Source organism: Coloeus monedula (assembly GCF_965178545.1).
Source record: "Coloeus monedula genome assembly, chromosome: 10".
NCBI classification, from domain to species: domain Eukaryota; kingdom Metazoa; phylum Chordata; class Aves; order Passeriformes; family Corvidae; genus Coloeus; species Coloeus monedula.
In genome coordinates, this window is record NC_138790.1 from 25,078,215 (window position 1) to 25,105,399 (window position 27,185).

Here is a 27,185-nt window from a genome sequence, read left to right on the forward strand (position 1 = left end):
ACAAATCCTGTGACCCCTCAAGTGGCCCTGGCTCTCCAGAACCCCTGGTCCTGCTCAAGTTCCAGCATCCTTCAAGCACCCCTGGCTCCCAGCCCTGCCCGAGTACCCCCAGTCCCCCTCAAGCCCCCTCATCTCCTCTCACAACCCCTGGTCCCCCTTGAGTCCCCCTGGCTTCCCTTAGGACCCTGGCACCCCTCAAATCCCTCTGACCCCCCAGAACCCTTAGGTCCCCCTCAAGCTCCTCTCGCTCCCTTCAATTCCCCCTGGCTCCCCTTAAAATCCCTGGTTCCTCCAAAGTCCCTCTGGCTGCCTTCCAAGTCCTCAGTCCCCCTCAAATTCCCCTGGTTCCCCTCAGAACCCCTGGTCCCCCTCAAGTGCCCCTGGCTCCCCTCAGCACCTGACACCCCTCAAATTTCCCTGGCTCCCCTCAGCAGTCTCAGTCGCCCTCAAATCCCCTCAATTTCCCCCGCTCCCCTCAATACCCCTGGTGCCTCTCAAGTCCCCTCCGGCATCTTCGAGCCTCAGTGTCCCCATAACGTCCCGGCTCCCCTCAGCCCCCCCGCTCCCCTGCCGCCCGCGGGCTCTCAGGTGGGAGGGCTGAGGGAAGGGGAGTCGCCGCCGGGCCGGGCCCTTCGGCGGGCGCTGGCAGCGGGCGGAGAGCGGGCGGGAGCAGCGGGCCGGGCCCCGCTATTTGTACCGGAGCGGGGTCGAGCCCGCCCCAGTGCCCGCCACTGCCCGCACCATGCCGGGGCTCCGCGCCTCCCTGCCCGCCTTCCTCCTGCTCCTCGTCCTTCCCCGTGGCAGCCCCGCGGCGCCGGGCGCCGGGCAGGAGCTGGAGCCCGGCAGCCGCTCGGCCGCGGCGGCGGCGCGGGTGGCCCTGCAGTACCGCAACTTCCAGGCGGGATCCCTCGGCGAGCTGAGGGCGCTCGGGCAGGTCCGCAAGGCTACGCTGAAGGTAAGCGGGGATGCGGCGGGGTTTAAAGGGACGCTGGGGAAAGTGCAATTAACAGTAATTATTCTGTTGTTATTCAGTTCTGTATAACCGAGCTTAGCGCGTTCCCACGCAGGGCACCGGGCGCCTTCCTGCATCCCTCAGGAGCCGCTGCCCCATGCTCGGGGACGCCCGGGTTCCCGCAGGGACCACTGTCCCATCTCCCTCAGGGGGCACCTGAGGCCCCTCCGGGACTGCTGTCCCACTGCCCCATCCTCAGGGACATCCAAGTCCCCTCATGGCCCACTGTCCATCTGTCCCTTCCTCAGAAACACCCGGGTCCCCTCAGGGACCATTGTCCCATCTCCCTTTTTCCTCAGGGGGCAGCCCCTCAGGAGCTGTCCCACAGTCCTTCCCTCGGACCACGAGGTTCATCTAAAGGCAGTGCAGTTCCCACCAGAAAACACACCTTAATCTTCCAAAAATCACATCGAATTGAGGCGACAGAACAGGACAGGAGTCCCAGAGAGGAGCAGCTACGGAGACAGAGCCTTCCCGTCATGAGGAGCTTGCCAGGGATGCTCGAGGTGGTGCTCAGGGTACAGCCCTTCTCCTCCTCCAGGTTTGGGGTTTTTTTACAGCTTATTCAGTTTCTGAAAGTACAAGATCAGGCAAAAACTTCTGGGGAATGTTTTGTCCTTGATCCTGGAAGGAATGCATTACCTTCCTGGAGAGCTGAGGGAAGGGATTTAAATGCAGCCCTGTGCTCCTGCTGCTGGGCAGCTCCCGAGAGCAAGGGTTGGTTGTTCTGGATTCCCAGTCTGAGGTGCCAGAGGCAGCACTGGATTCCACTGGATCCTTCCCAGGATCTGGAGATCTTATACCACTTGTCCTGTGCAACTCCTAAAACTGAGTAAGAGGGTGTAGTGTTAAATCCTCCCTTTCAAAAAAGATATTCCAAACCAACCAGAAATATCGAGGATGCATTAATGCAGCCCCTGTATTATAGAGATCATTAGGTGCTGAGCATGGAAGTGCTCATGGGACACTGAAGTTTTCCTATGAAACTGCTACAGACACCTATGACAGGGATTCACTGTGTTAGTTTCTACTCTCCAAAAGTACAAGTGCTCCTTCTGTACTTCTCGGGCACTTTGCATATGTCTATATGTAAATATTTCCATATATAAACACCTGTGCCTGTCTGAAGAATAAGGGAATATTTGTGGGGAGGGAAAGGGATTTTCTACCCTCTGTCAGCCACCTGCTTCCTGATGTAGGAAGGAAAACAATTGGCTCATTATAGAGAAGCGAAATTGCTCCTTATTTCCTGACAGTGCTGGGTGCTGTAGGAGATCCCTGGAACCACTCTCTGCAGTTTATTTCCCTTTTTTTTTCGCACACTCTGTGAAAACAAGAGGAGAAATGCACTAGAAGTGGGCACTTCCTTCTTTCCTGTCCTCCCCTGGAAAAAAATGAGAAGAATTTCCTGGAAGGAATGTGCTGTATTATGTGAAGGCAAGAGACAGAAATGTTGGGATTTGGGGGTTTTTTTGGCTTGTCTGGTTTTTAAGTATTTTTTTTTTAAGTGGGCTAATCTCCTATTGGTTACTCTATTTCTGGATCTCCTAAAATCAGGATAATCTTTTCATGGAATTTAATAATGAGCGCTGTAATTTAATACTGACTTTATTAGGCCACGAGATGGTGAAACTGGTAATTGGAAACAGGAGTGGGAGCTCTCTTAGATGGGAAATATCTTCCAAATTCAGGTAAAATGAGACTTCCTTTATTGGCAACAAAATGCCAAACACGGAATAATCCTTACCTTGCTGTTGCTTTTTGTTGTCCCTTCTTTTTTTCTTGAGTAAGGACCTCGTAGGAAACAGCAGCTCCTGGAGTTGTTGGCAGCAACACTTTAAAATACACTTTTGATAAGAGAAATATTAGTTTGTGCCAGCTGAAGATCCCAGAATTTAAAGGGAAGCTTTTGGGAGCAGTTTCCCATCCCAAGCTGTCCTGGAAATCCTAATTTAGAAGTAGGGAGGTGAAAGGGAAAGGGAAAAGCCAGGTGACCTCGTGCAACATTTGCTTAAACTGGACTAGAAAATCCAATTTTCAGATATCCAGGTGGACATTTCACAACCTCACCTGGACACAAACAGTGCAACACCACAGCTCTGGTCCCTAACATTAGAAGCCAATTAAAATTTTTCTCTTAATTTCCAACAGTCAGAGCCCCACGTTTGGGTGGGAAAGGCAGAATCCATGGCAGGAGCAGCTCTGACTCCTTTTTCCATAGTGCCAGCTTCTCCATGCCCAGTGATCCAGGCAAAAGCTGATCCCAGGGGAGAAATCCTGGTGGGGAAATGCAGAGGGGAAGAGATGGAAACCTCCTGCAGCACGGGGGGGAGAGGGGGATCCTCCCTTTCCGTGCCTGTGGGCACTGAGGGAGATGCAAACTGATTGCAAACTGATTGTAAGCTGATTGTAAGCTGATTGTAAGCTGATTCCTTGGGGACCTGCAACGAAGCCGCTCTGAAATTGCTGTTTTGGCCTTCCCAGGACTGAAAATCTGTCAGGAAAGCTGCAGTAATTTGAAGCCCAGAAGTAAAAGAATCCCGCGACCCAGATATTGAGTGGAAAAAATGAATTACTCACTTGTTTTCTTCTCTTTTTGGACACTTTTATCTTTGGCTGCTTCCCCTTGGGGTTGTCAGATATCCCAGAGCTCTGACCAGCTCACACTCTGGGATTGGTTAACAGCGTTTTGGGATGAGAGTGGGAAAAATAGTGGAAATGGAAGTTTTCCTTCGAGACTATGAAGACTTTTGTACATCTCCAATTATTTCATGCTAATTGGAGCTTCCCCCTTCTCCCTGGTGAGCCCAGGAAGCCCCAGGTGCTCACACCAGAATAAATATTTATTTTAGCTGCGTAGCATCATTTGAAAGCTTTCTAGGCAGCAGTAGTAGAGTGGTAGTACCTACTAGCAGTACTATGGGGGAGTTGTTGCAAATCAAGAGAGAATTTCTGCTTCAAAACCCATAGAAACACAGAATTCTGTGCCCTTTTAAAAGTCCTGCTGACTGTTTCAGCTTCTCTCATCTGCAGGACTGATGACATAAAGGAACAAGCCTGGGTGACTGTAAAAATCCCCAAATTAATCAGATATGGGTGTTATAAACCATAGCAACAACACCTCTTGGGTAGATTTACAACAGTTAGAAACTTCGACTTAAATGTGGTTATTCCAGGAGATGAGAGCCTTCTTAACTTCATTTCATTTCATTTCCTGCTGCTTTGGTGTTCCTGCATTTCAGAAAGGCAGTTTTCACTCTTCTGCCCATGTCCCATTGTCACTTTGAGGTCAATATTTCAGGCAATACACAAAAAGGGCAGAAGGGGAGAAGGAGGATGCAGAAAAGAAAAAAATTATAAAAGTCTGAGCTCATCCTCTCTGTTTCCTCCACCTCCTTCCTGGTGAGATTTGGCTCCACACTGGACTTGTCTCATCCTAAAGCTCCAGGAGGGGATTTTATAAAAATAAAGTGACTAAAGCAATTTTTTTACCTGCATTTTCCAGCTCTGTGTAGGTACCACAGGCAGGTGCTGAGCTGAGGATGTGCTGTGGGTATGAAACTTCACTCACCTTACACCATTAATAATTTCCTGGGAAAAGTGTGCCGGGAACAGGAAGGCTCAGGGTTAGATAAACAACACACAGAGGTTTCCTTTGGGTCCTGATCTGCCAAATGCTGCCAACAGCCAGAATTGTGTTTAGACACCAAGGAAGACTAAAAATCAGCGCTGTTGCACTCAAACCCAGGGAATTGCAGGAGGGGCGTTCCCTCCTCAGTGCTCCTTGCAGCACTTAAGGCTTTAATTCCACTGCTGGCTCCATCTTCTCTCTTCCAGAACATCCCAGAGTCTGGCCACAAGTATTACCTGCAGTTCAGCACTGAGGACTACAGAACTGGGGTGAGTTCCCGCCCTGGGGTGAGTAATGCCCTCACCCTGGGCGTTAATGAACTCCAGCAGCTCCAAAACAGGGACGTTTGTGTCCTAAATGGATCTGCCACAACGGAAGGACCTTGCTGCTCCTCCCTGCCTGTCTTTGCTCCGAGGCTCACCTGAGCGATCCTCAGGCCTCAGTCATGAAGGGATTTCTTGCTCAAGTCACCTGAGGCAACCAAGGGCCTGAGTGGAACTTGGCAGTGGCCCAGGCTCAGTGACAGTGTGGTCCCCACTGTCCCTCTGTGGTCCTCATTCTCCTGCTGTCCACACCCCAAAATGGGAATCAGGAGCTGACAGCTCCACGTTCTTTCCAGTTACAACCCCCTCCATTCGCTCTGTCCCAGCTGTCAGCAGCATTTTACTGTCCTCTTCCTTCACACACATTTTGTGGAATTCAAACGATTTTCAGAACTTACTGTGAAGCCTTAGATTATTTTTGTTTCAAGGCTGACACAATCAAAGTCCCTGTTATCAATTAATGTTGTTTCTTGAGCTCTCACAAACATACTTCCAGGATGACTTAGAGCATTGTCATGTCCTGAAAGCAGGACAAGCATTAATTAAAACCTTCTGTTAAATCCTTTTAGCCTTGTGGTTTTAACCTCTTTCCTGGAAAAAAAGAAAAATAAAATCCTTCTTGACACTTTCCAAACCCCTGAGCAGCTTCATACAAAGAGCGAGTTGCTGGTAAATAAAATCTTGATTAAAGATAAGAGTTTTAAACTCTCCCTTGACAGGAAGATGCTGGGAGCTGCCTGGCTACAGTGCTGTATCCAAAGAAAAAGTCTCCTCCTGTTGTCAGCATCAAGTGCTCCCACACCAAAGACAAGAAGGAAATCCAGGAAGAGGACAACAGACTTTACCAAAGGATCAGGCACCAAACCAAACCAATAACTGGAAACAACATTCCAGGTATATTCCTCCAAACAATCACCTGTATTGCATTTTGTCTTAGCATGAAGAACAGAAGCATTTGAAAAGGAGACACATTATTGACAGTAGCACCCTGAGACCATCCTGCTGTCAAAACAACCCCACCTCCCCGGGGATTTTTGGGAGAACAAAGCCCCTCTGGATTTACCAGCGGCACTCAGCACCATCCTGTGAGGGTGGTTTGGATTTAAAAGCGAGTCCACACCATTTTTAAGTCAAGTCAATGCAGACTGTCCTCCAGGAACAACAAATGTCCAAACCCACACACATCCCCAGCTGTGGCTGGAAATTCACTGGGGATGACTAACACAATTTTTCCACCCTGGAAAAATCCCGTATTTTTTCACAGCTAGGTAAGGACTCCCATTATTGTGGATTTTTGGGTTTCTCACCTCATCGTGGGGACCCCTCTCTTGGCAATGTCAGCTCTGCCACACTTTCGTACCTCACTGGTACTGCAGGTTTGGCATCATTCTCCTCCCTGAGACACACTGGAGGGAAGAGCCCCATCCCAGGAAACGTGCTGTGCCAGGCAAAACCGCTCTGAGGTTCATCATTTTTCTGCTGAGCAGCCAGAATCAATATTATTTTCTCTTTCTCCTTGCCTTGCAGACAGCTATGGCAACATTGAGCCTGCCCTGGAGCCAGTGTGGGCTCTGGCTGTGGCTGGCAGCAGCTCCATCATGTGGGAAAAGTCCACGGAGACCTTGGGATACTTCCTGGCCCAAGTGAAGGCCGTGAAGCAGTGGGTGAGTGGGCAGCAGAGAGCACTGCCCTGAGGGGGGTTACCCCAAATCCCAGGGGGATTCTCCTCACCAGCAGCTCCACCTCTGCACACTTTGTGCAGGTTTTGCTGGGGAAAATTGTCCTTACCTGAGTCTGCAGGAGTGGCTTCTGCAGGTGCTGCAGTTCTGAGCCCCACAGCAGAGCCCAGCACCCTCTGTCCCCGGCCGTGCTCACACCTGACACAAACACCTGCCTGGGGAGCAGCTCCAACACCTGCAGCACATCCATCCAGCAGCACTTCCAGAGCCCCCTGGCCCTCAGCCTGCTGGGATCCATAGGCAGCATCCAGGTTTTGCTCCTTAGCTGTTCAGCATGAGATTTCTCTGAAGGAGAGGTTAATAGGTATAATTCTCAGATTTAATTGAGGGTTAAACTCAATTGAGCACTTAGCCAGCCTGGTTCCACTGCAGACAGTCAGAATGCAGAGCCACACACAGAGAATGTTTGGTGCCTTCAAACATTCCATGCAGAAAGTGCTCCTAATTCCCTGTCTTTCCATGGTCAAAACCCATCTGACTCCAGCCAGCAACCACAGCCATGGGGCCCTGCTCACCTCCTTCCCCAAGCAAGCTCGTCAATCACAGCAAACATTAAATTTCAACAACATAAACCTGTGTTCTTGATAATTCTTTTCTTTTTTACACCTGCCAGATGAGGAAAGATGATTTTATTGAGTTTGACTACACTGTCCTACTGCATGAAATGCCAACCCAGGTAAGGAATTTCACGTGGACAACCCCTGCTGTCAGCAGGAGATGAACAGTGTCAAGATGATAAAATCTGTGTGTTTCAATCCCTTCTCCAGGAAATCATTTCCTGTCACATGCGCCTGACGTGGCTCCCCGGGCACCCTCTGAAGGTGAAACACTTCTGTGCTCCTGCGAGCCACGGCCTGGACGAGGGATCTGGGGCAGAATCTGGATCAGCTGCTGGGGCTTCAGCTGAAAAGGGAGGAACTTTTTAAGTGAAATCCTCGGTTTTGGATGTGGATCCAACGAGCTAATCCTTGTGTGGACAGACCTGGAGCTGGGATCATCCTTCCATGCAAGTCAGTGAATGGGAATGGTTTCACTGACCACTTCTGTGCCAAAATTAATTCCTGTCACTTCTTCAACTGCAAGACTCCAGTTCTGCAGCTCTGCCTAAACCTCTGCTACTCCATATATACACAGATGAACACACCCCAGTTGATTTGATGCCACTAATTAACTGTTACTCAAGAGTTTGTAAACAAGATTAATATATTTGGATAAAAATCGTGAGTAAAGTGTTAATCTGTCACTAAGAGATATTTGCCTACTAATTTTTTATCACTTTTTTGGGTTCGAATCATGCTGATTTTAAACTCACACCTCCAATAAACCAAGTACCATCACTCAGGGTCGAGGCTGGGTTTTCTTTCTGCTGCTGTTGGAGCCCAAATTTCCACCTTCTCTGTTACCTCAAACCCAAACACACCTGCAGAGCCAGGGAGGCTCCCTGTGCATGAGTTCCCACGTTTGGGAACAGCTCCTCTGTTTTTCCTGCCATGTCCTGTCCCATCCTGGCCACCACAAAGTCACGGCTTTGTCCTTTGCCACCAAATTCTCCAGCTGGGTTCCCAGCAGATCCACCACTGTCCCACCTCTGCTCTCTGGGATTGTGCCAGACTGTCCCAAACTCAGCTTTTTTCCCCCATTCATCAGGTTTGTGCCAGGATAAATTAAATCCTTCCCAAAAGCACCACTTTCCTGAGGAAAACAGCCTCTGAGATGGCTGTTCTGTTTAATTTGGGGTGGTTTTCACAATCCTTGAGCTGTAATTGGGAACAACAATCCAAGGATTTCACACAACAGCTTTCCGCGGATGTTTTAAGCTTCCCAATTTCCAGCATTCTACACAAATGAGTCTGATTTTCTGACTGAAGCTTTTTCCCTCAGCACACAAAAGGCACCCAATAAACTCAGGGAGGCAGCATTCCACATCCTCCTGGTGTTTTCATTCCTGCTGGGAGAACATTTCTCATCATCAAAAGTGTGAAATCAGAGCTTGGAATTCCACCATTCCTTAAAGAAGCTGGTGAATGAAATATTTTTTTGGAATTAGGCCAAGAAAATAGGATGGATTTGGCACTTTGGGGCTCTGATGTTGTCTCCTTACCCTGTTTTGGCCACTGCTCTGCAGAGCTGGAACTGAGGATCAGGCACTTCCCAGGCACCAGGGCGGTGGAAATGGCTGCTCACAAACTTACAGCAGTTAAAAAAAACTCCACAGCAACTTCTGGATAAGTAGCAAAGCTGTTGCAGGTCTAAGGCAAAGTCTCCCCCAGCTGCTTTTAGGCCAAGATTTCAGCCTAAAAACCTCAAATCATACAGCAAAATTCTTTTCCAGGTTTGTGGAGAACCAGCGCATCTGGCAGAACTCATCAGCCAGGAATTCCCATCACAACTGGTGTAAACATAATAGAAACCCCATAAATAGAAATACAAACCCCATAAATATAAACAGACTCTGTAAGTACAAATTAAACCCCATAAATACAAACAAAATCATCCCCACCCCATTTCTGTCCCGTGTTCACACTGCTTTCATCATCTCCAAATTCTGGGAAAAGTGCTACATTTGCTTGTTTTAAAGACTCTCCAACTGTCTGAGAACCTGCAGGGCTTTTCTGGAAACGAATCCCAGCTGAGCATTCCCAAAAAACAAAGCCACAGATGTAGGGGAATCATGGCTTTTTCCCAAGGCAGCACCACACGGATACCCCACATCTCGCCTGGGATCCAGCAGCAGCTCCAGGCCCTGCCAAACCCTTTCCCAAGGTTTACATAATTCATTTTCCCAGTCTTTCCGTGAGGAGAGGCAGCCTGGCTGCTCCAGTTGTTTCTGTCTGGGAGCCATCAACCCCGGTCCTGTGCCAGGAATGTCGCTGGGTTTGAACTGGAATTTCGCTCCCTGTTTACTGGAATCTGCAAAAACACTTCTCAGCTGAGTAGGGCAGGAAGGAGGAAGGAACATTCAACGTGGACATTCTGGGAATAATTATAAATACAGAATTATGGGAATATCTTCTCACCTAACCCCCTTGTTTTGTCTCTGCTGCGAGTCAGCAAAGTCAAGTGATTCCCAAGCTGAGCATCAGCTGCAACACAGTCTCTGGATTGTGAGATTCTGGGAAAAGGGATCTTTGGTTTGGATTTCTAACCAAGAGCTGAAAGCCAAGCCCATACCATGAACCCACACCCCAAGCCCATTAAATCCACATCACCAAGCCCACAGAATAATTCCATGTTGTTCCCAGCTTTGGGAAGAGTCAGCTCCTTCCCACATCCTTGGCAATTCTGCTCCATCCCTGTGCCACCAGTGAAAGTGGATTTGGTGACAAGCCAGTTGCTTTTGCCCAGCGGGTTGAGACTTTGGAGGATCCTGTGCCATTTCTGAAGGATTTGGAGGGAAAAATTCCATCTGTTCCCTGGAGGGAAGCTGGAGCACCACGTGCCATGTCCCACTCCCTGTGCCTGTCCAGCAGCTCTCACCTGGCTTAACATTCCCAAACCAGGAGCTAACCTAATTACAAAATAATGAGGTATCAAGTAAAAAATAGAATTATTTTAATAGATCTCAATTAAGACAACTCTCAAGCAAATCATCAGCCATGTTTTAACATCTATTTGTTATAACAGCGTTAACATGTGAGCAATGCCGTGGCGATCCCCTGGTGCTTCTGACAACACCCCACAGGAAAGGCTTTAGGATAAAATTCCGAGTCCAAATCCCACTGGAGCCCACCTTACCCAGCCAGCCTGGGCTGCTTCCATGGCTTGGAAAAGCGAGCTGTTGGAGAAGACTGGGAAAAACTGTTCAGTGGACTCCAGAGGAATATGATCAGCTCTTGGCTTTGCCCTTTTTGGCAGGAAGTCTCCCTGTTGCTTCCAGGTATTTGTTGATTATTTCCTCCTGAGTGCTGGCTGAACACGGGTGGTATTTGGAGTATTCCATGGTATATTCCCCTTTTCCCTGCAGAGTTGGGAAAAGAAAGTGAGGATGGGCCTCGTGCAATCCTGCTGAGCACACAGCCCCTGTCTGTGAAGTAACGCCCAGGGATCCTTTACAATCCCACCCAAACAAAACTCCTCAGGTACAGAAGGATTGTTTGGCCAGGAATTGCAGAGCTCTGGTTTGATTTTGATCCCGTGCTGCAGGTGCCATGGATGTGATGCTCCAATTAACCCAAATTTACAGAATTAAACACGTTTTAGCAAAAAGGAGCAGGAGGACTCACCTCTGTGCAAGACCTCAGCTCAGAGGCATATCCAAACATGTCGTTCAGAGGCACCTACAATCCAAACATATCTGCTTGTAATAAAGTATTTTTCCATCAGTTTTGGGCTATCAGCTAATTAATCCCAATTATGATATCAAGAGTCAGTGCTGTCTATAAATAGTTCTGATTTAATGATCTGCTGTTGCAAAGTACCTGTTATTTTAATTAATTTATATTTGCAATGTGTTTGCAGCAGGAAACTGCAAGAATCTGAGAGTTTGAGTGCACCAGGAACTGGAATATCCCAAACTCGGTGATGAGTCAACCAGCAAGGTTTGAGGTACCTCCAGACATTCCTGCAAGGATAATTTGGGAAGCAGAAAGGCCACAGGGTGTGGTTGTCCTGAGCCCCCCACCCAGCAGGAAAACAGAGGTTTGTAGAAGGGACATAAAAGAAGGAACGCTGAAATTGAGTTGACCTACAGCTGTATCCATATAAACTGAGGAAAACAATGGAATCAAACCCCTGGAAAGGAGAGAGGTGAGGAGCAGAGCACCACAGACCTCAGCATAGAGAGTGAAGTATCCCTCGGAGCCATCCTGGCCCGTGATCACGCCGTGCCGGCGGTTGATCCCAGCTATCACAGTTCCCTGGAATTCTGAGGGAGCCATCACCTCCACGGCCATGATGGGCTCCAGGATGCGCACGGCGGCGTTTTCCATGGCTGGGGAAAGAATGGAATAAAGAATGCACCACCAAGGGTGAGCCTGGTGTAAGGCAAGCTGCCCCCATGCACAGCAACAAACAGCTCATGGGTAATGCCAGGTGTTCCATCAGTGAGGGAAATCCGTGATCACCTACATGGAATTCCAGCTGCAGGCCTTTCAATCCTGGAACCATAACCACAGAATCACTAAGGCTGGACAAGAACCTCCAAGGTCATCAAACCAACCTTTGGCTGATGGCACCGTGCCCACCAAACCACACTGTGAAATGCCACATCCACACGTTGGCTGAGCACCCCCAGGGATTGTGACTCCACCACTTCCCAGGGCAGCCCCTTGCAGTGTTTAACCTCTCCTTCAGTGAAAGACTTTTTCCTAAAAAAAGGCCCAGTTTGACCAAATATTCTCTTCCTACCCCATAAGGATGAAGCTGGTGGTGTTGCTGTACTGAATTCTAGGGAAACAGGATTTCCTTTGTACAACCACAGGAATTATTGTGCCTCCCTCAGAGACTCTGTAAACTCTTGTACATGTTCTGCTCCATGCAACTGGCCAGACTTTGGGTGGAGGGATGGAGGGATGGAGGGATGGATGGATGGATGGATGGAGGGATGGAGGGATGGATGGAGGGATGGAGGGATGGAGGGATGGATGGAGGGATGGATGGAGGGATGGATGGAGGGATGGATGGAGGGATGGATGGAGGGATGGATGGAGGGATGGATGGAGGGATGGATGGAGGGATGGATGGAGGGATGGATGGAGGGATGGATGGAGGGATGGAGGGATGGAGGGATGGATGGAGGGATGGAGGGATGGAGGGATGGATGGAGGGAGGGATGGAGGGATGGAGGGAGGGATGGAGGGATGGATGGAGGGATGGAGGGATGGAGGGATGGATGGATGAAGGGAGGGATGGATGGAGGGATGGAGGGATGGATGGAGGGATGGAGGGATGGAGGGATGGATGGAGGGAGGGATGGAGGGATGGAGGGAGGGATGGAGGGATGGATGGAGGGATGGAGGGATGGATGGAGGGATGGAGGGATGGATGGAGGGATGGATGGAGGGAGGGATGGATGGAGGGATGGATGGAGGGATGGATGGAGGGATGGATGGAGGGATGGATGGAGGGATGGATGGAGGGATGGAGGGATGGATGGAAGGATGGATGGAAGGATGGAAGGATGGATGGAAGGATGGATGGATAGATACCCACCCCAGCCAGCAGGACCCATTCCAAGGAGGAGCCTGTACCTTGTTTCAGGGCTCCCTCTCCGGCCCTGATGAAGGAGATCTCGTTGGAGTCCACCATGTGATGGGCACCATCTTCCAGCACGAAACGCACTCCGGAGATCCTGTGTCCCGACACCAGACCCTTCTCACAGGCATCTCGGAATCCCTGGCAATGACAGCTCAAAGTCACCAGCAGGGATCTGGAGACCCTGCACTGTCAGTGTCTGGCACCTCAGTTTGATACTTTTTACAAATAAAAATCTCAGGACAAGGAAAAATGTCCTCAGCACTTGCCTTTTTAGGGGATTCTATGGCCAAACCCCAAAAGAATGCTCTGTGTGGAAAGAGCTCTTGCCTGGAGAACAACATTTCTTTAAGACCATGGTTTTTTCAGGATTTGGCAAAAAAATCTTTAAGTGTTGCCTCATGGGAAAACAAAGGAATAACTGTAGGTTATTACAGGAATTCCAAGATGTTGGTAGGTTAATTAAAGTAGTGTGTGATAAATTATACAGTGAGACAGTCACAGAGGGGATAAAGAGAATTTGGAAATTGTGGCAGGAAATGCAGCTTAATTACAGTTTCTCCATAATTGGCCTCAGAGAAGTCACTGAAAAAGTTACATATTTTGGGGTTAGGAGGAGAATTGTGGGGCCACAACCAGAAGCAGAAGAGGCCAAGAAAAAGCAGCTTGAGCAGGAGGCTCTGACTGTAAGAAAAGGAGGCACTGCAAGGGAGCCAGAGCCAGCACACACCACCAAAGAAAACACACAGCAGCTCTTGAATTAACTGGAAACCCCAGGAATGCAAGACATGAAGTAAAACCACACAACTGTGATCCTGCTGCCACTGGAGCAACGGGAGAAGCCTCCTTTCCTGGGGAAAGTAGGCACAGTAAATGTGGATGGTATTGCAGGAAAACAATGGGAATCAGGATTTTCTGTATCACAGACAGAGGTCTGTACCTTTTCCACAGCAGGCACAAACTGTTTGGGAATATTTGTGCCAATGGTTCTGTCCTCAAATTCCAGTTTGGTGAAGTCCTGTGGATCCAAGGGCTTCAGCACTCCGATCACTTTGCCGTACTGGCCTGCTCCTCCCGACTGCTTCTTGTGGGTGAACTCAAACCTAAACCCCAACAATCCCCCAAACACCACGTTACCCGTGACACAAACCACAGCTTTCTATGGAAAACATTCCCATTCTGCATTTCAGAGAATCACAGACTGGTCTGGGCTGGAAGGGAATTTAAAGGTTCCACGGGCAGGGACACCTTCCACTATCCCAGGTTGCTCCAAGCCCCGTCCGACCTCGACACTTCCAGGGATGGGGCGGCCACAACTTCCCTGGAAAACCTGTGCCACGGCCTCCTCACCCTGAGAGGGAAGGATTTACTCCCAGTATCCCACCCAACGCTGGTTAAACGCTATCCCGTGCGGCCCGGAGGGATGCGCTGCCCCCGCAGCACCCGCCCCGTCCTGCGGCTCGGAGCCGCCCCGCCCGCTCCGGCCCCGCCCGGGCGCTTCCTGCGGGAAGAGGAAGCGGCTCCCTGGCCATGGAGCTGCCTCCGAGCCACTTTCCGGCCGGCCGGGCCGCGGCCGTGGCCGTGGGCTACTTGCGGTACCTGCGGGGCGGCCCCGGGCGGGGGCTGGAGCTGCGGGCGCTGCGCCGCGCCCGGCGCCAGGTGAGCGGGGAGGGACCGGGACGGGACCGGGAACGCCACGGGAATCACCCCGGGAACAGCACGGGAATCAGCACGGGAGCCGCCACCCCCGCGCCGGCAAGGGCTGCTTCCCAGGGAGCGGGCAGAGCACTGGGGAGCAGCCCAGGAGCCGTGGAGTGTCCCGCTTTGGGGACATCCCAAGCCCCGCCGGACGCGTCCCGGTGCCACCCGCTCCAGGTGACCCTGCCTGGGCGGGGGGGTTGGACTGGATCGTGTCCAAAGGTCCTTTCCAAGCCCAGCCCCTCCGGGAGTGTGGCACCGCGGGGGTGACACCGGCTGTGCCCGGCTGGGGGTCCCGGGAGGAGCTCGGTGTCACGGCCACCACGGGCGGGTGAGCAATGCAAACACACCCCGTGTGTCACCCGCGGTGACAGCACCGCCGAGGGAGCCCTGCCCAGGGCACTGCACCGGGCCCGCAGGAACGTGCCAGGGAGGAGGAGGGTGCTGGGTTTGTGGGGGCCAGGACACAGCTCAGCCCTGCCCTGGGTTTGCAGGGACACTGGCACAAGAGGGGCACAGCAAACCCCCCTCCCAAAACAAGGGTACAGCAAACCCCAGCTGCTCCCTTCTTTATAGCCAAAAAAATACAGGGCATGATTCAATTCATGATAACCTGCAAAATGGACTTAATAGAAGGAAGCACTGAAGGCTTTTAGATGAGTATTTAACCATGCAGCAAATTCTTGGACAGAATCACACAGGAGCCCAAAAAATGGCAACTCAGGGGTGTTTAAGGTTAGAAATGAGGGTGGAGAGGCGCTGGCACAGGTTGCCCATCCCTGGCACTGTCCAAGGCCAGACTGGATGGGACTTGGAGCAGCCTGGGATAGTGGGAGGTGGGTGGGACTGGATGGGATTTAAGGTCCCTCCCAACCCAAACCAAGCTGGGATTCTCTGATTTTGTCCAGGATGCAGCCATTCAACAGCTGCCAAAATAAATTAATGTGTTCCCTGCTTTAGGACATCGATGATGTTGGGCACAAGTACTACCTGGAACTGGAGCTGGAAGATGTCCTGGACAAAGTGAGTCAGGCTGGTTTAATTACACACTCTGTAACACAGCACTTAATAACACTTGCAACTGTGTTCCTGATTTTTCTATACTGCCAATCAGGCCAAAAAAGGCTGAATTTCAACCAAAAAGGAACCCGTGTACCTTCCACTGCACCACCACACAGTGCTGCAAGGATGACAAGAACATTTCAGTGTCACTCAGCTCCAACTGAACAGCACAAGGGACATTCTGCACCCCAGCCACTACCCTTCCATCCCTGCAGAAAGCAAATCCCACCCTTAAACGTTCACAGAAATGCCATGAATTTAACCTTGTCTTAAATAATCACACATCTCCACGGGCCTTACTCAGAGAACAGCAACTACATAAAAATGACGTTTTTAGAAGTGCAAATTACCCTGGTTATACATGTATTTCATCAAATAATAATGCACATGATTAACTCTGCAACAGGACAGGACTGTGAACTGCACTGCTGAGGTTCTGTATCACCTGGGCAGCAGAAGCAGGGCTCCAGATGTGCAGGTCACAGTGCAAGGAGAACTCAGGAGCACAGAGGAAGCAGATAAGGAGTTCTACACTCGAATCAGGAGCCTGGAAAAGGAGCTTGTGGCTGAGAACATCCCAGGTACAACCCAGGCCTTCACCCTGCTCTGAGCACCAGCTGCTGCTTTTCCCTGTCTCTTTTTGGGCTCTGCCAATCACAGCCACTGCATTTATTCCTAATTCTGAATGGGACTGTTCTGGAAAAGCACCTGGCACTGTCACCTCCTCCTGCTCACTCTGAGGGCGTCCCTGGCACAGCACATCCAACACCCCAAATGTGCAACGAGGGTCTGCTCTCACCTCAACCCCTGCCTTCGAGACCTGCTGGAATTCATGTTAGGAGAAAAAGGTGGAGGAGAACACCCTGGCAGTGTCCAAGGCCAGGCTGGATGGAGCTCTGAACACCCTGGAATAGTGGAAGTGTCCCTGCCCATGGCATGGGTGGCACAGAACTGGATTTAAGGTCCTTTCCCACCCAAACCATTCCAGGATTCTGTGAAGTGGGAGGAGAACTCTGTGGTGATGGAGCAGCTCTTCCAATTGCTGTGGAAGGTTGTGTGACAGGAGGGACTGCAGCAGCGAGCCCTGTGGGAGGTGATAATGTTCTGTTAACAGCTCTCTTTTAACATCCAGTGTTTATTTTGGTTCCAGACAGCCATGGGAACGTTCCCCCAGAGCTGGAGCCCATCCACCTGCTGGCCTGGGCGGCCTCTGGCTACGTGATCTGGCAGAATTCCACTGAAAACACCAAGTTCCACCTTGCCCAAGTCAAACACGTGAAGCAAGTGGTGAGTTACCAGCAGGCACAGAATCCCAGACTGGGCTGGGCTGGAGGGACCTTAAAGCTCATCCCATTCCCCCCCTGCATGGGCAGGGACACCTTCCATAGCCCGGGTGGCTCCAAGCCCATCCAGCCTGGCCTTGGCTCTCCATGGGAAATATTTAAGAGCTAAAGACTTGTGGCAAGGACAAAAAATTAACAGAATTCTATAGATTCTCCCAGTTTTCCTGTGTTCTCTTGGAGAAAATAAATTCGGAGTTATTCTTAACTCCTAAAGTGATCACCAGCTTTAAATTCAAGGCAGTTTTCCATGGGAGCCAGGAAAAAGCAGCGGGATTTAGTATTTAGAAAACCCACTCTGAACAGACACTGAACTCCCAGGAAGTTCTGGGTATGAAGGAAAGACAGAATTCCTTGTGGGAGCAGGATTTGTGAATGTTTTGCTCCCTCTGATGGCACCTTAGAGAATTCACAGCTGCTGCAGGGCTGTGCACCAGTGAGATCTCAAGGTTTTCAACTCCTCTTTAACAAATTTAAGGATAAAGGAGACAAATAACTCTTAACACAGCTGCCATCCCTCCTAGGTAATTTTGTCCCTTTTTCCCTGAAAAACATAGGAAAAGAGTCTATTCCAAAGGCCAGGGGTTATTTTGTCACTCAGAATCCCTGACTGTCACCCTCTGTAAGGCCTCTGGAGCATCCTTATCCTACTGATAGTTTTATTTGGGATTGTTTGGGCTACACTGGCACCTTGTAGAGTGAGGTGCTCCTATCCCAAAGAATTCCTGATAGAGCTGGTCACTTTTAGGCAGGAATTAGCAGCTTTAGGCTTTACATTCAGTGTCTCCAATGCAGTTCTGGAGTCCACAGAAATTCAAACCAGGAGCTTTTAGTTTTGTTACAGTGACTGAGCTCCACCTGCTTCATTTGTTAGCAGGAGCTGTCAGCTTTATCTGAAATCCATCAGGGAATTTTTGTGGTAACCACAGAGAACTGAATCACTTTTTCTGAGGTGGGAGAATCCCCAAATTCACCACTTTTCATCCTGTCTTTCCAGAAAAGAAGTGATGAAGATCTTCAGTTTGACTACGTGCTTCTACTCCATGAAATGGTGTCCCAGGTAAATAATTTTATTCCTAAAAAGCCTTTTTTGGGTGTTTTCAGACCCCAGCTGTGTGAGCTCCAGCTCAGACACTGATCTGATCCTGCAGGGAGAGCTCAGAGTCCCCATCCCTGCCTCTCTCAGCATTCCAGGAACAACAGCAGCAATTTCCAGCTATTTCTGGGCTTTCTTGGGAATGGCTGAGGTTCAAAACTGGTCCCTCACAGCCCTCCCCTCGGAGATCCCAGTGCCACAGCAGGCAGGGATAAAGGGAAGAGGCAGCTGGAGCATCCTGGATGCTGGGCTCAATCCCAGCTGGGCTGTGGATGCCTCCATGCCCCAGGACAGCACTGGTGGCCCAGTACAGAAACACCATCCATCCCAGTAACCCCCAGCAGAAACTGGTTCCCAGGACGGCATTTACATCCTGTGCTACTCTCCATCCAAATGTTGGCACCTGAGCAAACGTTTTCATAAGAAACCCACAGAAAATTGGGAAGAGAAGCTCTTGATTGTAATAATCCAGGGATCTCCCTCCCAGTTCCAGCTCCGCTGCTCCCGGCGCTCCCAGTTCCCTTGGGGTATCCACAGTGGTTTAATCCCTAAGTTTTCCATGGAGAGAATTCCTGACTGGTTGGGGAGGGGAAGCAGGGGTTGTTCACTGTGCTCTGTGACCCACAGGAGGTGATTCCCTGGGAGCTGACCCTGCTGTGGCACCCCCAGCGTGGGGCCCGAGTGTCCCGGGATCGCCGCCAGCCCGGCCACGCCCCGGGATCAGGGAACACCTGAGCAGCCCTGGAAGCAGCTCCAGAGCTCCCACAGCTGGAAGGAGGCACAGAAGGTGCTGGGAGTGGGAATCAACCACCCTACAAAGACATTAAATTCAACTTTCCTGGATGTTTCTGATCCGAGAACTCCAAAGGGACTTTCTCTACAACAAAGTGCATCAATCCAGTAATTCCCAGCAGGAATACTCACGGCACAGGGGCAGAGATGTTCTCCCTGAAGGCAACTTTGGGCTTCCCCATGGTGCAAGGACAACCATATTCCCTCTCCATTCGCTGCAGGAAAAAACCCACAGTGATTAGGGTTGTTCCACTGGGAATTATTTATTAACTTAATCAGGATCAATCACTTTCTGGGTTGGGGGTTGGATTGATTTTGGGGGCTTTTTGTTGGACTTTTTTTTAATTAAAAAATTATTTACTGTCAACTTCTTAAAGACCTGCAGCTTCAGATGCAGGAAAAGGAAACAGCATTAATTATGCTAGTAAAATTCCAGTTTTTCAAGGCAAAAATCGCTTTTCCTTCATTCTGTCAGTATTTAAGATCCATCTTTTGTGTCGGATTAAAATACAGACATCAGCTGGAATGAAACAAATCCCTCTAACTACTCCCTTCTCCCTGCACCAGCTTTTATTAGGGAATGATACATTTACAACCACAGAAACAGAGGGTTTTTCTGTAGAAACTAATTATAATTATTACTATTAATCATAAGCCAAGGCTGCTAGAGCAAAGTGTAGTGTTTAATACATTTTTTTAATGGCTTTGATCCAAAACCTACAAATATTCCAGGCAAAATTTCCTTTTATAAGCCTTCAAAATGGAACCACTGGAGAGAAAGAACCTTCCAAAGTTAACCTTTTCCCTAAGCAGCTGGAAGGAAGAGGGAGGAGGAAGAGGAGAGTGGAAAAGCAGGCAAAAGCAGAGTCCATGGAATCTGCTTCCCAAATTACCTGGGCATAGATTTCCAGGTGCAGCTCCCCCATCCCAGAGACGATGGTCTCCTTGCTCTCCTCATCAAAGTGGATCCTGAAAGTGGGATCTTCCCTGGTGAAGCGGCCCAGGCCTTTGGAAAATTTATCCAGGTCATTCTGAAATGAATTACGAGGCAAGATTTACTCAACATCCACCAGTCATTCCAAGAAAAGAGCCTCGAGTTTTCCTATCCACTGCTGAGCACTTTTGCTCTTCGGGGTTATTTGATGGAAGATTTCTAACTCTTTATTATTCACGTTCATGTTTCTGGCTGAGTGACACCATCCAACCCAGCCCTGAGTTATCCAAGGGATAACATCTTGGATATTTGGGATGAAACACTTTGAAACAGTGCTTAGGCTGCTCCATAAAACACAAAGCAGCAGAGGGAAGGAACTCAGGGAGAAGAGGTTGATCCAAAGGCTCCTACCTTGTTGGAAGGCTTCATAGCCACAGAAATGACGGGATCAGGGACGTGGATGGATTCCTGCATGGCCAAGGAAGAGGGGATGGTTATGACAGCAAAATCCTGGTGACTCCCAGCGCCCGAGGCAGCCGGGGCAAGGGGGGCTCACCATGGAGATGTCAGTGCTGGTTTTATCCGTGAACGTGTCCCCGCTGGCACAGTCGATCCCAAACAGGGCACAGATGTCCCCGGCATAAACTTCATTTACATCCTGAGGGAAGGAGAATTCCTGTTCAGACAACACTGGGATAAGAGAAGCAGTGGCTGCCCCATCCCTGGAAGTGTCCAAGGCCAGGCTGGATGGAGCTTGGAGCACCCTGGTCTATGGAAGGTGTTCCTGCCTTTGGGGCTGGATGATCCTTAAGGTCCCTTCCATCCCAAACCATTCCAGGATGGATTCTGTCTTTCCCTCGCATCCAAACTACACCTGGATTATTGAATATCCATAAACACTGGGTCTTAAAGCTTGACACTGAGCTCCTTTAAAAATTCCAGCTTGCATAAAATACCCTGCAAATCTCCCTCTTTATCCAAAGGACAAAAGGGAGGGCTCAGCTTGGATTAGTTTAGGATCAAACAAGAAGCGAAGTTGTTAAGAAGCAAACACCCTGCTGTGCTTCAGGCAGTGCTGACCCATCCAGGATTATCCAGTGGCTGGCAGCCAATCCCTGGGGATCCACTCACCTCCATGTTGTCCGAGTGCATCCGGACAAGCCTCTGCACCCGCACCTTCTTCCCCGTGCGGGTGTTGTAGATGTAATCGGACTTCTTCAGCATCCCCTGGTACACCCTCATGTAGGTCAGCTGCCCAAACCTGCCAGCCTGCAAGGAGATTCCACCAAAATCAGCTCTGAGAACGCTGGGAATCAGTCCCAGCTCCAAGCTGCACTGACTGAACGTGCTTTGAGTTCCCGTGCTACAGATGGGAATGAAAGATTTTTCACAGCTTTCACCTGGCTCTGCAATGGGATTTGGCGATTTTCTGGACCAATTTTATCCCTCCCAAACCTTCTCAACAGAGACATGCATTACCATGGAATTTGGCCAGCCATTTTCCATATTCCACATGAATCCTGAGGTGCTGCTCTCTAAGTAGCAAACAACTTACTTCCCTACATCTCTGCACTTTTCCCTCTCTGACTCTCATATCCCATTGTTTCCAAACCCAGGTTTTTTCCCTGAGAATATTTCAGTTAAGCCAACAACCCCCTAAATGTTCAAGTTTTAACTAAGAAAACCAGGAAATATTTGAGGTCCAGAACCCATCCTAAAGTTCCAAATCGGCAGCGTTCGTGGATTTTATGGTTGAAGCCATTTTTTAAAAAAGAAGTTAAATTCCAATTGAAGTTAAATATGAACTGATTTTCAATATGAACTGATTTTCAAGTCTGCTCCAGGTAAGTTTTGGTAGCCCCACCTGGACTATCTCCATGACTTGTGGGAAGGAGCAGAGTGAGACTCACCTCCAGTTTGAAGGCAAGGCCAATAAAAGGCTGGGAATTGTCACGAGCAGAGTTCAACAGGAACTTGGTTTGGTCCTCAGAATCCCTTAAAAACAGGGATGAGAGGGAGCTGAGGTTAGGAACCAACATGGGAGTCTCCTCTAAACATTTACTGGCTCTGCTTCACATGTCTTGCTGGGCTCTGCTCCCAGGGAACAGGGACAGGAGAGGGAACGGCCTCAGGCTGGGCCAGGGGAGGGGCAGGGTGGGCAGCAGCAGGAATTTCCCCATGGAAAGGGAGCTCAGGCCTTGGCAGGGGCTGCCCAGGGAGCTGGGGAGTGCCCATCCCTGGAGGTGTCCAAGGAAGGGCTGGAGGTGGCACTCAGTGCCCTGGGCTGGGGACAAGGCGGGCATCGGGCACCGCTCGGACTCGATCCTGGAGCTCTCTTCCAGCCTCAGGGATTCTGGGATTCACATCCAAAAGAATAAAACACCATTAACATACTTGGGATGTGCTCCCTCCTCCAGGCAGGCCTGGCTCTAAGGGCTGCCATCAGTTCTAAAGAATGATCTCCCAGTCATGGTCCAGGTGTAACACTGAGTGTGTTCCATCCCCAGTACAGAGAGTAACCCTCGGATGAGAGAGGAGCTCTGGACTTTGTGCCAAATTCTGGTGGCACTGTTTGATACAAATGGTAAACGATTGTGGATCCTGTTGGGAATGTTTCCTGCTTTGAAACTGTTCCATAGAATCCTGGAATGGTTTGGGTGGGAAGGGTCCTTAAATCCCATCCAGTGCCATGGGCAGGGACACCTTCCACAGCCCAGGCTGCTCCAAAGCCCACCCCTGGACACTCCTGCTGCTGCTGGATGCACTCACCCCTGGTTGAGCAGAGCATAGTTCTCCACCTCAGAGGGATTGGGAAGGTATTCCAGGACAGCATCCAGCAGTGGCTGCACCCCTTTGTTCTTCAAAGCACTTCCCACGAGGACGGGGGTGAAGGATTTCTGCAGCGTTGCCCTTCGGATTGCCAGCTGGAAAATGTCCCTGTGAGCTCCTCCTGCAGCACAGCCCAGATTCCCTCCCTTTCCTGGGCTTCTCCCCTCCTGCAGCAAAGAGCTGCTCCCACAGTCCCCTGGACAGCCCCCAGCACAGGGGCTTCCCACAAAACCTGCTCTCCAGAATTCTTTCCAACACAAAGCAAAACCAGCCTGGGAATGAGCCCTGCCTGGGGGGAACTGGAGCTCAGCTGAGGTGACACGACTCCAGCGAACAGAACTCCTTCGAGAATTCCTGATTGTTTATTGAGGAGTGAGGGGACAGGGACACAGCCAGCTGAGGGCACAGCCAGCACAGGGCAGGTACCTTCAGCTGGGCAGCCGTGGGGATCTTCTCCTCCAGGAAGAGCTCCCCCAGGAGCTCGTCGGCGTTGGCCACACACTCGATGAGCTCCCGCCGCCGCTCCGCAGCCTCGGCCCGCAGCTCGGCCGGGATCTCCTCACACCTCAGCGTCTGCCTGCACACACACACACACACAGGGACCCCAGGAGTCCCACTGGGATCAGCCTTCCCACCACTGGCGTGGCCACCCTGACTGAGAACAATCCACCCTTCACGTGGATCCTGGGAAAAAATCCCCTGCGAGCGTCACCGTGTTATCTCTGACGTGGGAGAGGCCTTCCCACGCCTGGCAGGAGCTTGCAGGGATCAGGACAACTTCCCAACAGCCTCACCCACACCTGATCTTCACGCCAGGGAGCCACACACGCTGCCAGATCCCCCTATGGAGCAGTCTCCTGCTTCTCCAGGTGGGAAGTGTGGCCACCACCCCTTCACAGCAACCAACTCCTGCTGCAGTCACCCCCACCCAGGGCTCCCTGCAGGCCCAGGGCATTGGGGGAGCTGCAGGGGGACCCTCAGCCCCAGCACAAGCCCAGTCCCAAATTTCCAGAGAGCTGGGTTTCCACTCTGAAGAGAAACTGCAGGAATTCCTCCTGCAAAGAGCAGCTCCAGCTAAAACAGAAGCAATTCCCAGGACTTACCCAAGTGCCCCATCAAAGTAGATTGCTTTTTCTTCAATGAGATCTATAATTCCTTTAAAGTTTCCCTCCAGCCCAATTGGAATCTGAACAAAAGCTGCATTGTGTTTCAACTTGGATCTGAAAAGGGGGGAAAACAGGAAATATTGAAGAAAAAAGTAATTTCTATGTGTGTGCTCCATGTGGTCTTTGAGCATCATCCACCTCCCAAAAAATCCCAGTGTTTTGTCCTTTGGACAGTGCCCAGATGTGCCAATATGGATAAAAATCACCCAGCTGTGGTTTGGGGCTCCAGCCCTTTGTATCCCAACAGGCACAGGGAGCAACTCCCATGGGAAAGGCAGCAGGGGAAACCAGCTGGAGATTGATTACTTGATTAGGGAGTTATTTCTCCCTTAATGAATATTCATGAGTTTATCTCATGGATCAAATTGGGCAGGGAAGAGTAGGGAGCAAGCAGGGCTCCAGGAATCCAAATCACCCTGTGTCACCTCCCTGCTGGAATTTCAGCAGCACCAGGACCTAGGGAAAACAAAGAGGCTGCTTTCAAAGTGGGTCCTGATACAGTTCCACCAACAAAACAAACATCGAACCCCAGCTCTTGGTCACTACAAGTCTTGGCTGACACTGATATTTCGGGTATTTTTAGAAAAAGGAGATTGTTCTGGGTCAGATCAGGATTTAACCTCGAGTCAGGAATTCTCCAAACTGCAGCTCCCAAGAGAAGCTTTTCCAGTTTTGTTCCTAATGACCTGCCATGTGAAAGGGATTTCAGGAATCATTGTAAATGCCAAAAACCTGAGCTGCTGCACTGCTCTGGCCGGGTTGGAGCCCATCCTGTCCAGTTTGTTGATGAAGGTGAGGAAGGGGACATTGTAACGCTTCATCTGCCTGTTGACGGTGATGGTCTGGCACTGGACACCTCCCACAGCACAGAGAACCAGGATGGCTCCATCCAGCACCCTCAGAGATCTCTCCACTTCAATGGTGAAGTCCACGTGTCCTGGATAACAAATAGAAATGATAAATGCATTGGAAAGGAGCAACAACCAAGGGGATCACACTGAGTCACATCAGCTCAAGTGACAGAGCACAGGGTCATGGGATGGTTTGGGTGGGAAGGGACCTTAAATCCCATCCAGTGCCACCCCTGCCATGGGCAGGGACACCTTCCACTGTCCCTGGCCTTGGACACTGCCAGGGGCAGCCACAGCTTCTCTGGGCACCCTGTCCCAGGGCCTCCCCACACCTTCCCAATATCCCATCCAACGCTCTGCCAGTTTGAACCCATCACTCCATGTCCTGTTACAAGGGACACAAGGATGCACTGCATCCCCTGTATCCCTGAGGAGCAGCAATCCCCAGGTGCTCCCAGCTGCCCTCACCTGGCGTGTCGATGATGTTGATGTTGGTGTCCTTCCACATGGTGTAAGTGGCTGCAGACTGGATGGTGATGCCCCGCTGTCGCTCCAGCTCCATGGAATCCATGACAGCTCCAACTCCATCCTTACCTTTCACCTTAGGAGAAAAAAAAAGTTAGTTCCAGGAGTTTACTAAGAATTCACACCCCATCCCCGGAAGGGTCCAAGGCCAGGTTGGATGGGGCTTGGAGCAGCCTGGGATAGTGGGAGGTGTCCCTGCCCATGGCAGGGGGTGGGATGGGTGAGCTTTAAGCTCTCTTCCCACCCAAACCATTCCACGATTCTGTGATTCTGTGTGCTGGAGGGATGCTTATGGACCAAGCACCATCCCTCATGCAGAGAGGAAAAGCAGCACAACGTGGAGGTGCACAAGTCCTCGATGGGAGCTCAGCCCAACCTCGTGCATCTGCGCGATCCTGCCCGTGTAGAACAGGATCCGCTCCGTCAGCGTCGTCTTCCCAGAGTCGATGTGGGCTGAGATGCCGATGTTGCGGATCCTCTCGTTGGGAAGGACCCCCGAGGAGCAGTGCCTGCAGGAGCTCAGGAGGAGCTGCAAGGCAAGAGAAGGTCGCTGGGTCAGCCAGGAGTGGATCCAACACAGCCCACAGGCAACAAGGAATGGGACAAGGGGAAACAGCCTGGAGCTGGGCCAGGGGAGGCTCAGGTTGGACACCAAGAGGAATTTCTCCATGGAAAGGGAGGTCAGGCCTTGGCAGGGGCTGCCCAGGGAGCTTTGGAGTGCCCATCCCTGGAGGTGTCCAAGGAATTCCTGGATGTGGCACTCAGTGCTCTGAGCTGGGGACAAGGTGGGGATCAGGCACCGCTCGGACTCGACGGTCCTGGAGGGCTTTTCCAGCCTCAGTGATCCTGGGATTCACTGTGCCCATGGATAAGCTGCCGAACCGCTTCCCCACGCTTTCCTGTCAGTCTCGGCGAATCGGTCACCTCAAGCCGAGCGGCCTTTCCAGGGTCACCTCGGAGCTCTCACCGCACCCCGCGCGGCCCCTCCAGGCCCGTCCCGCACATTCCCGGTTTCCCTGTCCCCATCCATGTGACCGAGGCTGCTCGTTCCCTGCTGCGGCCCGTCCGGGGCTGCTCCTCGCCCTCCATCCCTTCCGCTCCCGGCTCCCTCCCCTCCCTCAGGCACCGTCCTCTGATGCGGGCCCGGCCCGGTCCCGCCGCCGGTACCTGGATGTGCCGCGGGCGGCCCGGGGCCAGCCCGGCCCGTACCACCCTGAGCATGGCCCCGGCTGCGCTCCGGCCCCGCTCCCGGCTCCAATCCCGGCTCCAATCCCGGCTCCAGCCCCGGGTCGCTCCCGCCTCTTCCGGGGCCCCGCGCAGGCGCCGCTGCCCAGCCCGGCCCCCTCAGGGCAGCGGCGGCGCCGGGCGGGAGCCCCGGGACGGGATGGGAGGGGGAGGCTCCCACCGAGCCCGGCCCGGAGCATCCTCGGGCTGATCCCCTCACGGAGCGATCCTGACCCAGCCCTGGGCATTGCGGAATTCCGCAGCTGCGGCGTGAAAGGGGCGGATTTCACCCAAACCGGCATCGGCGGCGGGGTCACAGCCCCAGGAGTTTAGGAATTATTAGGAATTAGAACAACTGGAGAGCGGAGCTCTCTGGCCCAGGGGGGCAGAAGTGCAGGGAAAGGGGAAGGCAAAGCCAGGACGTGCTGGAGGGTGCTTGGGGCACAGCGACCCATTTGGAACACGCTGTTAAATGTTAACATATTCTCTATTCCCCAGGATTAGGATAAACCAGGAACTGCCCTGCAAAGGCTCCAGGAGCAGCTCTGAAACAGAGAAAGAGGCCCTCTCCATACTCTGTTTCCTTCTGTCAAACTGTATTTTTTGTGGAAAATGCACGTTTCCCTCCGGAAACAGAGAGATTTCCATAGAATCCCAGATTGAACATCACCAATGCCATCCCATTCCACCCCTTCATGGGCAGGGACACCTTCCCCAGCCCAGGTCTCCTTCACTGCAGTGGTTCAAAGCAGCCCAAAGTAAATAATGCAC

General features: G+C 51.2%; 3 protein-coding genes across 3 annotated transcripts; 2 read left to right on the forward strand and 1 right to left on the reverse strand.

Moving 5' to 3' along the window:
- Nucleotides 1-736: 736 nt before the first annotated feature.
- LOC309576724 (ovocalyxin-32-like) lies at nt 737-7,980 on the forward strand. The gene is made up of 6 exons (XM_082288215.1): nt 737-955; nt 4,850-4,912; nt 5,686-5,860; nt 6,494-6,630; nt 7,319-7,381; nt 7,473-7,980. Exons 1-6 carry the CDS (start codon nt 743-745, stop codon nt 7,629-7,631), a joined length of 810 nt encoding a protein of 269 aa, XP_082144341.1. The 5' UTR covers nt 737-742; the 3' UTR covers nt 7,632-7,980.
- Nucleotides 7,981-10,235: 2,255 nt separating this feature from the next.
- GFM1 (G elongation factor mitochondrial 1) lies at nt 10,236-26,478 on the reverse strand. Its single transcript, XM_082287768.1, has 18 exons — nt 26,358-26,478; nt 25,567-25,719; nt 25,134-25,266; nt 24,547-24,751; nt 23,752-23,868; nt 23,075-23,225; nt 22,589-22,743; nt 21,730-21,814; nt 20,951-21,088; nt 20,376-20,477; nt 20,231-20,287; nt 19,779-19,916; nt 19,018-19,100; nt 13,838-14,000; nt 12,894-13,038; nt 11,475-11,635; nt 10,929-10,982; nt 10,236-10,663 (listed from the first exon to the last, which is right to left on the reverse strand). Exons 1-18 carry the CDS (start codon nt 26,409-26,411, stop codon nt 10,532-10,534), a joined length of 2,226 nt encoding a protein of 741 aa, XP_082143894.1. The 5' UTR covers nt 26,412-26,478; the 3' UTR covers nt 10,236-10,531.
- Nucleotides 14,428-18,998, forward strand: LOC309576456 (latexin-like; the record flags this gene model as incomplete). The annotated part of the gene is made up of 6 exons (XM_082287769.1): nt 14,428-14,556; nt 15,556-15,618; nt 16,064-16,238; nt 16,808-16,944; nt 17,995-18,057; nt 18,721-18,998. The coding sequence occupies 6 exons, from the start codon at nt 14,428-14,430 to the stop codon at nt 18,826-18,828; spliced, it is 675 nt and encodes a 224-aa protein (XP_082143895.1). The 3' UTR covers nt 18,829-18,998.
- Nucleotides 26,479-27,185: the final 707 nt, after the last annotated feature.

Coding starts and splice junctions, on each gene's coding strand:
- LOC309576724 (XM_082288215.1), top strand. CDS start 743: ATGCCGGGGCTCCGCGCCTCCCTGCCCGCCTTCCTCCTGCTCCTCGTC. Junction 4,913..5,685: donor CTGAGGACTACAGAACTGGG/GTGAGTTCCCGC, acceptor CTCCCTTGACAG/GAAGATGCTGGGAGCTGCCT. Junction 6,631..7,318: donor TGAAGGCCGTGAAGCAGTGG/GTGAGTGGGCAG, acceptor TACACCTGCCAG/ATGAGGAAAGATGATTTTAT.
- GFM1 (XM_082287768.1), bottom strand. CDS start 26,411: ATGCTCAGGGTGGTACGGGCCGGGCTGGCCCCGGGCCGCCCGCGGCAC. Junction 21,089..21,729: donor GCCTTGCCTTCAAACTGGAG/GTGAGTCTCACT, acceptor ATCTCCTTGCAG/GCTGGCAGGTTTGGGCAGCT. Junction 19,101..19,778: donor ACCTGGAAATCTATGCCCAG/GTAATTTGGGAA, acceptor TTTTTCCTGCAG/CGAATGGAGAGGGAATATGG.